Genomic DNA, 15,768 nt, shown 5'->3' on the forward strand with positions numbered 1-15,768 from the left:
ACTCCTAGGTCTCTGGCTAAAGCAAAGTAATGGGCACCTTTAACTTAAAAGTTATCTTTGATTTAGATAAAGATGCATTTTCTTCCAGGCAGAAAAAACCGTGGCAGGGGGATTGGTGTTTATGCAGAGCCCAGAGTGTATTTTAGCTTTCACATGCTTCTAGGTCTGCTACTCTTGTACATGGTCTGAACTATAAGGAGCAGAGATCTGGGTAGTCTTCTCATTACAGTGCGAATAGGAAGGGAGAGTAGAAATGGCAAGCAGTGAGGGGAAATGAGTTCAGTTGTGAAGATGTTGAAGTTGCATTATTTAGGGTCATTGTTCAGTTGGAAAATACAAGGGAGAAGTGGGATGGATGATTCCAAAGCACTGGGACTGTAGATGATTTAGATCTATTAGACTTTTTAACATTATAGTTAAAATTATTTAAATGACCATTTGAATTATAGCTTCAGTGGTAATCAAATGATTATCCTACTCTATCAAAAAACTTAGTCCAAATAACTTTTTTTTTTTTAAAAAAAAGATCTATTTTATTTATGCATACCATACAGGAGCTGTGGTATAGGCCAGATGTGTGGGTGGGTGATAAGATTCACCAGAGACAGAGTGGGGAGCAGAACAGGCAGATCCACTGAAATACACTGCTGAGGGGAACAGCGGGCAAGGCAGGAAAGGTCTGCTGTACCATGTGGGTCAGCTGCCTGGCTGGGGATTGAACTCATGCTGCAGTGGCTGGCGATAGCTTGATCGTGCTGAGACTTAACCCCTTATGCCACCAGGGAGGCCCCCGAATAACTTTTTTTTTAAGATTTATTTATTTATGCATACAAGAACTGGGGTGTAAGGCAGAGGTGCGGGAGGTGAGAGGATTCACCAGAGAGAGCGGGGAGCTTAATAACAGGCAGATGTACTGAAATACACTGCTGAGGGGAGCAGTGGGTGAGGAAGGAGAGGTCTGCTGTGCTATGTGGCCGGCCTGGACTCATAATGGGAGATATTATGGCCGGCCAGGACTCGAACTCTTGCTGCAGTGGCTGGCCATAGCTTGATAGTGCTCTTTAACCCCTGTGCAATTTTTCTATGACTACTATCTATTAATTTACTTGGATTGCTAAAAATGTTCCTTATTTTTTTCTGTTTCAGATTGCTGTGCTATGTCTTGTATGATTAAGACCTCTTGCCAAGAATATTTTTGCCTTGACACTTTTGAACAAATAGAGCATGTGAGTACAGATGCTGTATAGGCAGATCATAGTGAATTCTAATTGGTTAGATCAGCTAACCACAACCAAACTAAAACCAGAAATTTATAACAAGTAAGACCAAAAAAATCTATTTTCTTTGTGATTTAAAATTTATATCTGGGCAGAAAATCATCTTTATTCCATTTTATTAATATATTAGGGGCTTTAACATCAATAGTGAAGTCTCTGTGTTAGCCCATTTATCAGGTTATTTACAGAAATAGGAAGTATAATTGAAAAATATGTTTTTTTTTCTTTTCAATTTGAAAGGAGCAAAAACCTCTCAGCTTTTCATTTGGTATTATTTTGCAGAAAAACTGCTAAGGACTGATAAGTGGCCATGAAACAGCCCAACAGAAAGAGGAAGCTTAATATGGATTCCAACGAGCATTTGAATCAGGATGAGTGCTTGGTAAGATGTCAGTTCCTGAACATATCCTCATAGTTACTGCTAACTGTTAGCAATGTACGGTGTAATGGTACAGCAGAGGTATTTTTTCAATCACTTGAAACTGGATAGTGGTACAGAATATAAATGTCATTATAGTCTGGTACATTTTAAAAGGTAATCTTAATGGTGAAAGGAGACCTTTTCTTTTTTGAAAGATAGGAGAGAATATGAATGGAGAGATCTAAATGTATCCCGAAGACTTGCTGTCTAGGTGGTTATTGGACTCAATTGGGAAGACCTGCACCTGTCTCCAGTTATGTGAGGATGCCCATTGCTAGCGTTTTTGGTTTACTGTGCCATGCCCTGTAAAGATAGGGTGTTTGATGTATTCAGCATTATTCTTGTATAGTGCTTCTTCAACTGTGTTCTCTGGCTCAGCAGCATCACCATTACCTTGGGTTTGTTAGAACTGCAAATTCTTGGATCCCACTCCAGACCTATTGAATCAAGTTCTGTGGGGGTGGGATTCAAAAAACTGTATTTTGCTAATTCCTCCAGGTAGTTATGACACAGCCTCATGTTTGAGAAACAATTTATCGGGGAAAAAGCTAGATAAAATTTACCTACCAGTAGTGCAATAGTCAATCGAGTTTAGCTACTGAATATTTCTAAACTTACTTAATTTAACATTTGAGACCTCCTCTCCTATCCATACATATTTTCTATTTTTGAAGAGTATCATTTGCCTTTAAATTGTTCAAATTATTAAGGCCCCTTCTCAGTACTTCCATTTTCTTGCCCTGTAATATGAATAACATGTATTGGCACAAATTCCAGTTTTCTATTAAAGTCCGATTCAGTGTCTAATGTAACTATGATGCTCTTACCATTATTTTCATTCCACTTTGGGATTTTCCCCTTTTTTGAATTCCAGAAGTGCTGTTGGTACTATTGTAGTATGATGACTTGCATAGCTAGATTTCTGAAAATATCTATTGAATGATGTTCTTAATGTTTAATGTCATCCCTATGCAAACAGATTTCTTTGACCAATAGTAAGAAAATAATTTTAAGGGCCATGTTACTATTTGAATTATGAGGCGTTTGGGACATGTAATTATTTTAAAGGATGTTCAGATAAAAAGACATGCATTTAGGATAAATTCTGCTTTGCACTATCAGTCTGGGGCTCGTTGCCAGATACAGTGTCAATTTTCTTTAGTTAATAGTTAATACAATAAACAGGTTCACATCTGTGTCTCTATTCATTGTGGGGACAAATGAGTTCAACCATGCTTGAGAGAAAAGTGTTCAATCACTAAAATCATACGTGAATTTTGCTAGAAATATCAATAACATCCCTTTACTTTCTGTTTTAACCTTTCTGATTTTACAAGTGTCATTTCCGGCCAATCAAGAAAAAAGGATTGGCAGGTTAAGCACAAAAAACATCAACCCAATGAACATTTGGGTATTTTCTAAATATCTGCTATTGAGATAGTAATTTCATAACTTGGATTTATAATAAATTTTGAATGATGATATCAGTGTCTGTCAATGTATGTCTTTCTAGACTAATAGTTTCCATGTATTTCTTCATACAATTTTAAACATATTAGTGTTTTTCAAAATATAGGTAAATGATTTAAAAAAGCAAATAGTATAGATAGGTATTAAAACACACACACACACACACATTCACTAATTCCCCAAATAGTTTCCTAAAAGTGACTACTGCTTACTGTTTCTTGTTATATATATGAGAATCAAAAAAAAAAAAAATGAAAGCTAAAAACCCCACATCCTTTATGCACACATACCTATACCTATAGTACATATAGGATCTTAGGTGGGCTCAAACTCTACTTGTTCAAAACCTTGCTTTCTTGCACTTAAGCATGTGTATCTTAGAGATGTAGATCTTGTCATTATTATAAATGGTACATAGTATTCCATTCTGTGAATGTACCTATGTTTATTTAAATAGTTTCCTACCATAAACATTAGGTGATTTTTATTTTTTGCTATTAGATACCATGTTACAACCAATATTCTTATTGCTGTATCTTTGAGAAACTTGTAGCTGCCTCACAGGCAAAATCTTATCAGTAGAATTGTGCTAAAGAATATGTACAGTTAAAATTTTGATGTTTTTCATATCATCCTCCTAATTGGCCATGTCGTTTGTATTCTCTAACAGCATTATGTGCTGTGCTTATTAGGCTTAACTCCACATTTTATGTCTTTGTTTACTAAATTCTACCTTTTGGATGAACTTCTGTTTATTGTGCTGGTCTCCATAGTGCTGCCACAGAATCGAAGAGAGGTATTTTCCTGCTCCTGTAAGACTTATTAGCATATTATGCTTTTTCATAAAACTTGGAACAAAGAAGATGTAATTCTGGGTGATATCTGTTAACCTTATCCTCCCATCACCTTTAGAATTGACTGGCAAAATTTAGGCCTATGATAATTGGGGAAATTGGGGAAACACGGCATTTTTTTCAAGGTGATTTCATAGACACATGATTGTATGTGGGAATGCAGTCTCAAACCATATATAGGCTATAAAATTTTAAGTTTGCTACATAAAAATGCAATTTCCTAAAGTAAAAAAGATATTTTATTTGACTATACAAGAATAAGATATGTGGTCTCTACATAAAATACCTGATACTGAATACATGTCAGTTTGCATTTTTCATCTCTCTGTGTACCTCTGATAGTCTGTGAATTTATATCTAATTAGTAAACTATGAACTTTGAGAAATAGAAATATAAGCTATTGTTCATTCTCTAAAGGATCTTAGAGTGTTTCTAAATAAGAGAGAAGTAACTTATGTAATGAGTACTTTAATACAGCCTACGTACTTATGTCCATTAGTGTTCTATGGTACAGACAGTATTCAGAGAAAGTTGAGCTCTTTGGGGGCTCAGGTCTGATCTTAAAGGATGAAGAGGATTTAAAATTTTTTATATTTAATAGTTTACATAATTTATTAAATAAGATAAAAATATTTGTTTTATACATATTTAATGTTGCTGTAACAAAGAGCTTTTAATTCCAACTTGGTAAAATGAGAGAGTATAACTTATTAACATCTCAACATCTGGGTGCTCTATAGGTAACTTACCTAGTGAAATAAGAAAGCTGACAGAGCAGGGCTGTCTGGGCTAATGAGGCAACAAGAACAAAGGTGTGAGTTTGAAAGCAAACATGATATGTTACATTTGGTAAGATTATAAAAACTTTTCTGACTGACTGGATATTGACATTGGCAGTTTTGCAGAATGAGTGTTGGGTTGGGTGTTAGCATGTTTGGACTTTTAGTCTTTGGCTCTGGTGATAATTAGCTCTGTGACTAAGGACAAGTCCTCTAGGCTGGGCTAGGGCTCAATTTCTTTGCTCTAGAGTAAGAGTCTTAGATTAGAAGATCTTGGTTTCCTGGGTATGTGCATATGTCAAAGCTTTCCAAATTGTATGCTCTAAAAATGTTCTATTTTCTGTCAATTATGTCTCAATAAAATTTAATTTTGTAAAAAAAAAAAGGAGTATTTCCATTTAAATAATTCTAAAATTTAGTATATAATGAGAAAATGAGATGACTGGGTAGATCTGGATGGCCAAGTGCAGAGGGTCTTCATGGCAAACCAGAGGAAGTTGTATTTGACATGCGGACCATTAGATTTAATATACTGATAGAAAGGAGCCATGGTTCACTTCCGATTGGGCAAATGTAATGAATTTTTTTTTTTGTAATATCCTTAAATAGATATTTAGAAAAGAGGGTAGTATTATTTTAATGTGCTTTCAGTAGTACTTACTTTTTAAATAAATACTGCCTCCCTCCCACCCCTGACTGATACTGGTTAGTATCAGCCAGCATAATTCATTTATATATGGAGGAACCAAAGAAAGGAAAGTTTATAAAGCTATTTTAGATTTTTCCTTTTGTTTTTTAATAAAATTTGTAATTATTATTATTTAAAAATATACCTAGGATTTTGCTTTTATGCAGGCATAGTAAGGTCAACTGATCAAGGTGCAACTGCCATTTGAATGATAGCCTGTTACATCTCCCACGAGGAGGTGTCACATCACATTGTAAGGGGACCAGTATATCCTGAATGAACTCTACCCACTGATGTTTTATAAACTCCACCCCCACCTCCGTGCCAAGGAGATCTCAGTTGCCAAGGATTGCATGTCCCATAATGCCATGAATCTGCCATGACTTGACTTCCTGAAGTGGGGATTGCTTGACTGCGGGTGGAGATAAGCAGCTATGCTTGGTATAAAACCAAACACATGTGGGCCTGTACTCTCTTGGTTTTGTCTGCCTCAGTGTGCCTTTGGGATCCCAGCTGAGACAGTGTTACTGGCAGGGTAGGATGCCATGACCAATTGAAATCTCTGTGTCTTTTCATTTCCCTTATAAATAAAACTTTTTATTAACCTTTCTTTGTGTGTCTGCACTTGAGTCTAAGTTGTTTTTTTTTTTTTTTTTTTTTTTTTTTTTTAAGTGTGGATGAGGACTCACACCCAGGGCATCCCATTTTCTTTTCAGGTTGCCCTGTAACAACATCATGCAGGGCCACATGGGAAAGCACCAGTCAGTCAAGGGGTCAGAGGGTGAGAGAATAACATGGGCAAAGCCTTTATTGTGGTTTCACAGTAAGGCATGGGCATGGAAGGGTAAGCAAGCTAAAAAGACTTAGCATTGGCTAGCTAAAATAATTTTGGTGATCTCTGTCTCTTGTGACTGTCTCTAATTGTCTAGTACTTGGTCCTGTGATAATTTAGAGTAGGGTGATAATTTAGAGTAGTGTCCTGTGATAATTTAGAGTAGTGTCCCAGATTGTAGGTCCATGATAAAAAGAGATGAGTGGGATATGGATTTAGGATTGGTTGGTTTGCTTATCAGAGGCATTATTAAGGGAAAGTTCTTTGTTATTTGTAGGAATTAGCACACCCTGAGAGGGACAGTCACTTTCCAATTCATAAGGGCCCCAATGTCCAAGCATCATAAAATACAAAAAATAGTAAGTTTAACTAATACAAGTACTATAGGGGGATTTCATTAAACTACTTACTGAGTATTTGAACAGAATGAGAGCATTTCTTTCTACATCTGAATTGCAGTAGAGCATAGGTAGTAATCATTTTCTGAATTTATGTCTGAAAGGTTAATTTCATTTATCTTCAGTTTGTATTCCTCATTGGATCAGAGCAAAGAAAATTTGAAAAGTGGACTTGAAACAGCAGGTAAAATTCAAGTAGTTTGTTATTGGAGTTGTTAAATCAAATAGGATTTCAGTGTTTTCTGTAGTTCATGAAACCAACTTGTATCACTCTCTGTTCATATGGAAGAGGATCAGCTAGCACTCAGATCCTTGGGTGTTCAAAGAACATGACTAACTGTGAAAGGAAAGAAGAGAGGGGAGCATCATCTCACAGTTCTAAAGTGATTCAAGGTGATAGCAAAATTGTTACAATGAATCAATAGGGTGAAATCCTTTGTTTTGCTTTCTTGATTGGAAGTGATGGACAATGTAGACACTGATTAATTAGAAAAAATCACTATAACTTGGAGTAAAAGTATGTGATGTATCCAGGGCCATCAGGAGGGAACAGAACATCAAGCCTTTCAGTTATTTGCCTAATTTATAATCCTCTCTTCCAAAATGATGGATTTTGAATTGACAAATGGAAATGTACTACTGCAAAGACTTATTTTATGTTCTTTAAAACATTATCTCCCACTTTTCAGATCCCTGTTTTTCTTTTCCATATAGCTTTATTTTCAGTTTTCAGAACTAAAGTTTGAAACCTGGGAAGCCACAGTAATGGTTTTATTTTTGTTAATTCATACTTGTTTCCTTAGGTGTTCTGTCTAGACGGATAAGGTGAAGTGCTCATTTTTCCTTTTGTTTTTTTAATTAATTCTCTACTCATTAATAGCAGTGTAGATTAATTACCTTTATGAAATAATTAATTAGCTCAGACAGAAGCAAAGGGTGTTAAAAGCTGGCAGGAGCTTTAGAGAACACTTTTTCCAATCCTTGTATTTTGCAGAGGAGAGAAATTAAGTCTAGAGAATACACGTCATTTTTTTTCACTGTTGCATAAGTCTTTACAGGTGAGGTTGCTATTTGGTCTTACGTTACTAAATCCAAAATTAAGCATTCTTTCTGTTCTATCTTATGGTATTAAATACTTTTCCATTTGCAAAATTGTTTAAAAATGAGGTCAACATAAAATTGAGAAGTAAATTTGTTGTGAAATAAAAAAAAATATGATCTTTTGCATGTATATCTACATACTTATTTCCTTGATTCATCTAAAAGAGGTATGGACAAAAAGAGTTTGGGTGATTTAAATCTGAAGTGAGAGGTAATGTTATTTTTGTGAGGCATAGTTTTTTTTTTTTAATCTAGGCAGAATTTCAGTAGCAAATAAAGAAGTGTGAATCAAATATCCGAATCTACTTATTGAGTGAGATAGTGGATTGAATGATATATATTTTTTTATATTTGAATGATACAGTGATTATAAAAATGCTTTAGTAGCTGTTGCATTCACGTAATCAACTCTTGAGTACTGTTTCTTGTTACCATTTTTGGTTTGTGGTAGAACCTTTGTGAGAAGAGACTGATGTTATACTGAATTATGTAAATTTCCCATGTGTTGAGTAGGTAAAGAGGGATGAAACTGTGGTAAAGAAGCACCATAGAAAATTAGACCTGATTCAGTTTGGCATTTCATATGCAGTAGAATAAAGGTATATGTGATTGGATTACTGCCTCCCCACTCCCACCTCCAGCCTGGTAAATGGTGACCTTGCTGCTCATCGTGTGGTCTACACACCTTCAACAATAGGATCAGCTATATGCTTGTTGGAAACTTGCAATCTTCGCTCTCCCCCCAAATATACTGAATCAATACCTGCATTTTAACAAAATTCTCAGTTGATGCATGTGCATGTTAAGGTTTGAGAACCACTGGGTTATAGTAGATTTTTTTTCTTTTTTTTTTTTAAATGGGTTATAGTAGATTTTGTCAGGATGCTTCTTTATTGTGTAAAGATATCCGTGATAATTTTGGATGCAAAATCTGCTAGGCTGTAAAGAACTATTCTTGAACCTTGCATTCATACTTTTATTCAGCAGATAATTGTTGAGATATCCTAGGTACTAGGCTATGAGTAGGGAATACAGGTTGGTTAAGATGGTACCTTCAGAAAGCTCATCAAAGCAAATGAAAGTAATGAAACAGATGGCAGTTCAAGATGAGAGACCCAGTAATAGAGCTTTGTATAAGATATTTCCAGTCTTTAGAAGATTACCGAAATTAGACTGGATGGAGGGAAGATGTACAATCAAAGAAATCTCCCTGAATTAACTCCTAACAGAAATCAGGAATATTAGTTATCTTGCTTATAACAAATTACTACAAATTTAGCTGCTTAAAACCCCCTTATCAATGCCTCAATTTTCTGTAGGCAAATGTCCAAGCATGGCTTAAAAGGATTATCTCTGCTCAGTATCTCAAAGGGTGAAATCACAGTGTTGTACTGGCTCAGTTCCTTTTGTAGCTAATGACTTCTTCCAAGTTCATGAGATAGTGGTAAGAATTCTGGTCCTGTAGATGTAAGTTTGAGGTTCCTGCTTTATCGCTGTTTTTCAAGAAGGAACTACTCTTTACTCCAAGAAGCTCTGAAGTTCCTTGACCCTCAAAATATGAATGGCTTGCTTCTTCAAGACTAAACTTTGATTCTCTCCCTCCCATCAGTTGAAACAGTTATCTATTGTAGCATTGTAACCAAGGAAGTACCTGACTTACCATCTTTGCCATTATTCTACAGTCTAGAAGCAAGTGATAGATTCCACCTCCACATAGAGGAGGGTATTCTAAAATGAATGACACATTCCTTCTGGTGTCATTTTAGAATCCTGCCTACCACACGGTGTTTCATTGGTAAAGAAATGACTGAGGGATGGGTGGTTTTGCAATTATTGAGTTTCAGAGTTCCTAGGGCATCTAGATGAATCTCTGCAGTGAGATTTAGAATCTATTTCAATTTAAAAGTTAATGGAGGGAGACATAGATCCATAGGTCAGCATGTCGAGAGAGTGAAAGTGGGTTTTATGTAAAGGGGGTGAGACAGGTGGTTGGCAAGGTAAAACCTAATGAAGAGCAGCAGGAGGAGCCCCAGGTGGTAAGGGGAGAATGAAATGTCATGTGCTCACTGAGTGAATGTGATAAGAACTGGAGAATAACAGAGTAAATCAGTTCTTCATTTTGTCCTTAATTAGTCATTCAACACACAGTAAATACCTCTCAAATGAAAGGCAGTAAGTACACAAACATTGGACATTGAATTTTGTTTGTACTCTTAAAGCCCAGCACTGTTCTAGGCACCAGGAAATTGCTCAATAAATGTTTTCTCCTGTGTGTGGTTTGGATATATATATTTTTAATTTAGTGTAGCCCCCCAATTTTTATGATAAATAATTGATAGATCATTTTATACGTTTAAGACATACAAAGTGATCGTTTGATTTATATATATTGTTGAATAACTTACGGTAAGTTCAGCTAATTTCTAGACTCTCACGGGTATAATTATCAGATACAAAATAATAAAAAGAAGAAAAGAAAAAATGAAAATAATTCCTTTGTGATGATATGATTTATTATCTGAACAACTTTATCATATGTCATAAAGCAATGAGCTACAGTCAGTATGTTTTACATTATAACTGGAAATTTGTGTATTTGCATCTCTCTCCAATTTTTCTTTCTCCCACCCAATAAGTGTTTTTAAAAATTGGTAATTAATTTAGTTAGGGTTTTGAAATTCTTCTTCCTCTGAGAATTCTTTCATCAGGGATTTTGTTCATTTGAGATATGTTTCTTCAGTTGGAAAATACAATGGACAGACCAACTTATTTTTATTAAGTCTGGACATATTATTAGCAATTTGAAACCTGGCAAAATAACTGATAGCTACTATTGAGAGTCTGCTATGTGTCACATGCAGCAATGCGACCCTTTGTATCTCTAATTTTTATAATGATGTAGTAAAGAAGTTCTTAGTGTCTCAGAAAAGACACTGAAACTCACAGAAGTTAGATCACACACCCAGTGTCTCACAGCTGGTAAGACAAGAGGGGTTTGAGCCTTCAGCTACCTGCTTCTAAAACTTGCACTGAGACAGAACTCTTTGTGTGAAAAACAATAAATAGTGTAGGAACATTAAAATATAAGGCTGTACTGGGGTCTCCCTAGTGGCGAAAGGGGTTAAGATGCAGCATTATGAAGCTGTTCACAGTTGTTGCAGCACAAGCTCAATCCCTGGCCAGGGAGGTGACCCATATGGGACAGCAGACCTCTCCTTTCTCGCCCACTACACCCCTCAGCAGTGTATTTCAGTGGATATGCCTGTTCTGCTCCCCACTCTGTCTCTGGTGAATCGTCTCACCTCCTGCACCTCTGGCCTGTACCCTAGTTCTTGTATGCATAGACAAATCTTTAAAAAAAGAAAAAAGAAAATATAAGGCTGTACTAGTAAAACAGTATGACACTGATTGTTGAAAGACAAACTAAAGAAACGGAAGGGAAGAGCCAGAAGTAGGATCAGGCTCACCTTGTGTATAATGTAGGGTATACTGATCTTATACTAATATAAGTCCTTCACAGTAGGACTATGAAGTAAGCATTTATGTTTTACTTCATGTTATGTCTGGGCAAAACTTCAGAATTATGGAAGATTAAACTGTAACAAATCACAACTATAACAGATAAAAAGGAAAAAGTTTAGAAGGCATGAAAGTTTGATAATTTCATTTCTTAAATAACAAAAATCTCTGCATATTAAAAATACCACAGGAAAAGTGAAAAAGCAGCAATGATGAACTAGGAGAAAATAATGTTCTTACCATAGACAATAGACAAAGGATCAATGTTCTTAATTTATCAAGACCAAAAGATCAGTAATCATTCCAATAGGAAAATGAACCAAGGATATAAAGAGATATTTCACAGAGAAGTAAATGCAAATAGCTTTTAAATATACATGATCTTCAATTTCTTCTTAAAGAAACAAATGCAAATTAAAATGTTAGCAAGATAACGTTTTTATCTTGACAAAAATTTAAATTTGATAGCACACCCTTGTCAATTTGCAACACTATGGGACAACAGGCCTAATGGGAGGCTTGTGGTTTCCATCAACAGGAAAATGTGAACCTCCTTTAACCTGTCAGCTCACTTAGAGAAATCATTCCATAGATATCCTCGCACATATGCCAAATGACAAGTTTTTCATTGTAGCATTCTATGATTTGGAAAAAATGAAGACAACTTAAAGATCCATAAATACAAACCAGTTAAATAAACCATGAAATACTCATTTAATGCAATATTGTGTGACTATGGAAAAAAATGAGATCTCTGAGGTGTTTTGTCAGTGAAAAGAGAAGTAAAAAAGTAGAAAAGTGTTAATGATGTACAAGTCCAAGATAATGTATATTAATGTTTCTTTGTTTTTTCCCACAAAGAATACTCTGCAAGGATATATTAGAATCTAATAACCGATGGGTGGGGGTCTTGTGAACTAGTCAGATTGCAAAGGACAGATGGGAAAGTCTTCATTGTATTATTTTTTTCATTCTGTAGTTGTACCTTGACTCATAACTTCACTAAAATAAAATCAATTATATGCAGAAAGATCAAGCTAAGGCATCTCAAAGAATCTATCACAATCAATTATATATGGCTATATAATCAGATGAAACCCTAATGCAATCATATTCTAACTTGTTTACTCATCCTATCAATAAAGAAACTTTAATCACATAGCTGGATATATGTGGGTTATTGATTTGAAAATATTTGATTTACTACCATATAACTGGTATTTTGTACTGTAAAGCCATAGAATTTAAAGAAAAACGAAAGTGTAATATGAAAATGAAATTAATTGTATCTAATAGATCAAATATTAAGATGCACAATTCTTTTGAAACATTGATTCAGAGTTTTGGCATCCCATTATCTGAAGTCCGTTTTTAGGTTTGGTGTTAATGGTTGTTATAGCTGGGATGACCAGTAATCTGATTTGTCTAAAACTGAAGCGTCTCCCCATTATGGGACTTCAGTGCAGTGACCAGGTCAGTCTCTGTCAAACTGGGATAGTCAGTCTCCCTAGGCATAGCTTAAAAATTTGTCTTGGCGCAAGGGGTTAAGATGCAACTTATGAAGCTGTCCACAGCTGCTGCAGCATGAGTTCGATCCCCGGCCAGGGAGTAACCCACATGGTGCAGCAGACCTCTCCTGACTCGCCTGCTGCTTCCCTCAGCAGTGTACTTCCATCAATCTCCCTGTTCTGTTCCCCACTCTGTCTCTGGTGAATTCTCTTACCCTCCACACCTCTGGCCTGTACCCCAGCTCTTGTATGCATAAATAAAAATAAATCTTTTTAAAAAAATTTTAAAAATTGTCTTAAACATACATAAAAATAAAGAATTATTACTGCCCAAGTTTACTAAATAATGACATTCATTTTTCAGCATCATCCATCAACTATATGAGGGTATTTATGTAATTAATCTGCTGAATTTTCATTTTCTCTGATGACAATCAGTTTTTCTTGGGAACTAATCAAAATTATTGCATATTTATTCTTCCAAAAGTGAGTTCAGGGCCCACTGAATCCCTTCACTTAGAAGATTTTAAAATTCGGAAACAGTTTCTCATATTTTGTCTGTATAGTTATTATGAGTTTTTATAAGGGACATCTTTTGTTTATAGCCACAAATTTATTTACATAAGACACATATGTGGATGCCCATTAACAAATGTTCTTTTTTATTGTGAAAATATTTCATAAATGAAGTTAGTTAAAATGGGGTGTTTCCTTAATTGAGTCTCATAATATATAATAGATCCCAGAATTCTGAAAGCAAAGGTAGGGTAGAGGACAGGACTCAGATGTGGGAGCAGTCTCTCTTCCCTCAGACCCACAAATCCCTTAAGAGAGGTACTTTTGTGGGCCTCCCCTGTGGCATAGTGGTTGACCGCTGGGCTGCAAAGCTGCCTACAGCCTCTGAAGCATCGGTTTGATCCCCGGCCACCGGCGAGGGTCCCACATGACATGACAGACCTCTCCTGCCACGCCCGCTGCTCCCCTCAGCAGTGTCCTCAGTCTGTCTACCTGTTCTTCTCCCCGCTCTGCCTCTAGTGAATTCTCTCACCCTCCCGCACTTCTGACTTTACCCAGTGCTTGTATAAATAAATAAATAAATCTATAAATCTTTAAAAAAAAAAGAGAGAGGTACTCTTGTAAGCTTCAATATTAACTGTTGAATAGTACTTTCTCTTGTATTTTAACCAACACAAAATTAAGACAGCAATAAAGGATTCCTTGACATCCAAATGGATCATGGTATGCCCTTTCTGGCATTTGCACACCCACCCAGAGGCCTGGCTTCTTTTTTTTATTTTTAAAGATTTATTTATTTGTTTGTTTATTTATTTATTTATACAAAAACTGGGTACAGTCAGAAGCATGGGAGGGTGAGAGAATTCACCAGAGATCATGGTATGACCTTTCTGGCATTTGCACACCCACCCAGAGGCCTGGCTTCTTTTCTTTTTTTTTTTTTTTAAGATTTATTTATTTATTTATTTATACATATATACATACATACATACATACATATAAGCACTGGGTACAGTCAGATGCACGGGAGGGTGAGAGAATTCACCAGAGCCAGAGCGGGGAGCAGAACAAGCAGAAGGACCGAAGTACACTGCTGAGGGGAGCAGCGGGCGGCAGGAGAGGTCTGCGCGCCATGTGGGACCCTCCTCCAGTGGCCGGGGAACAATCAGGGATTGAACCGGCGCTGCAGAGGCTGCGGGTAGCTTCTCAACCCAGCGCTCAACCGCTGTGCCACCAGGGAGACCCAGAGGCCTGGCTTCTGATGTATTGTCTCCTTCATTCTCAGTGCCTTTTAAGGCACTGTGCTTCCTGCAAATATGAATGTTGATTTTAAGTGTTTTTAACAACTATTAAGAAATGTGGTCTAAGTCACATGGTCTGTGTTACAGGAGCCAGCTGAAGAGGAGAAGAGGTCCAGGGAAGGTGTAATACCTTTGAGTCATGGTAAGTATCACCTCCCTTTACAGTTTTACTTCACAATAAACAACTTTTAAATGAAATTTTTATTAGATAGCTTTAGTTGTTTTAGGTTATTAGTTGAAATCTCTCATTATAACATATTGACAGTATGTTACATATTCTTCTGTAGACTTTATCATTACCATCTAAGATTTTAAAATAACACTTTCAGAAAAAGTCTGAAGCTTTTGTCTCATTTACTTGCCTTTTAAGAAAACTTTAGGTAAAACCACTTCTGATTTGTAAACTTTGTCTGAGAACAAGGAAACAAGAGATGCTGCTTAGTTTACATATAATTTTTGCTTACGCTTTCCCATCTTTGTTTAATCTCATAATGATTGCTTTCTTAGTCTTTTGTTGAGGTTGTGTTTTAGAGAGGGATTGTACATTTATTACCCCATTTTATATACATGACATGAGTAACTTTGGATTTTGGTATTGGTTGACTTCCTGGAACCAATCCCCCATGGATACAAAAGGAAGACTATATCTTTATTATTCTGTTGAGTAAGCTTTAAAAGTACCTTGACAAAATTACAGACAAGAGGGCCTCCCCTGGTGGTGCAGCGGTTGAGCGCTGGGTTGTGAGGCTGCCTGCAGTCTCTGCAGCGCCAGTTCGATCCCCGGCCACCGGCGAGGGTCCCACCCAAAAAAAAAAAAAAAAATTACAGACAAGAACTGAGGTTTTTAAATATCATTTTATTGTGCTACAGTGCTGCAGTGAACATAAGAGTGCATATATCCCTTCAAACTTGTGCTTTTGTATTCTTTGGGGAGATTTCCTAGGAGTGTAATAGCTGGATCATATGGTAAATAAGTTTACAACAGCCAAGTTATGGAAAGACCTTAAGTACCCAATAACTAAAGAATGAATTAAGAAGATGTGGCATGTATACATGATAGAATACTACTCAGCTCTGAAACAAAAAGATCAAGATGAATTATT

General features: G+C 36.1%; 1 protein-coding gene across 1 annotated transcript in view; it reads left to right on the forward strand.

The window, feature by feature from the left end:
• Nucleotides 1-1,587: 1,587 nt before the first annotated feature.
• The window catches only part of L3MBTL4 (L3MBTL histone methyl-lysine binding protein 4), a gene marked incomplete at both ends in the record, with an annotated part of 345,501 nt that continues 331,320 nt past the window's right edge, over nt 1,588-15,768 (forward strand). The window contains 2 exons of the mRNA XM_084252676.1: nt 1,588-1,659; nt 14,753-14,807. Coding sequence (XP_084108802.1) covers nt 1,588-1,659; nt 14,753-14,807 — 127 coding nt within the window. The remainder of the gene's footprint in view (nt 1,660-14,752; nt 14,808-15,768) is intronic.

Source organism: Talpa europaea (genome assembly GCF_964194135.1).
Source record: "Talpa europaea genome assembly, chromosome: 13".
Taxonomy (NCBI): Eukaryota; Metazoa; Chordata; class Mammalia; order Eulipotyphla; family Talpidae; genus Talpa; species Talpa europaea.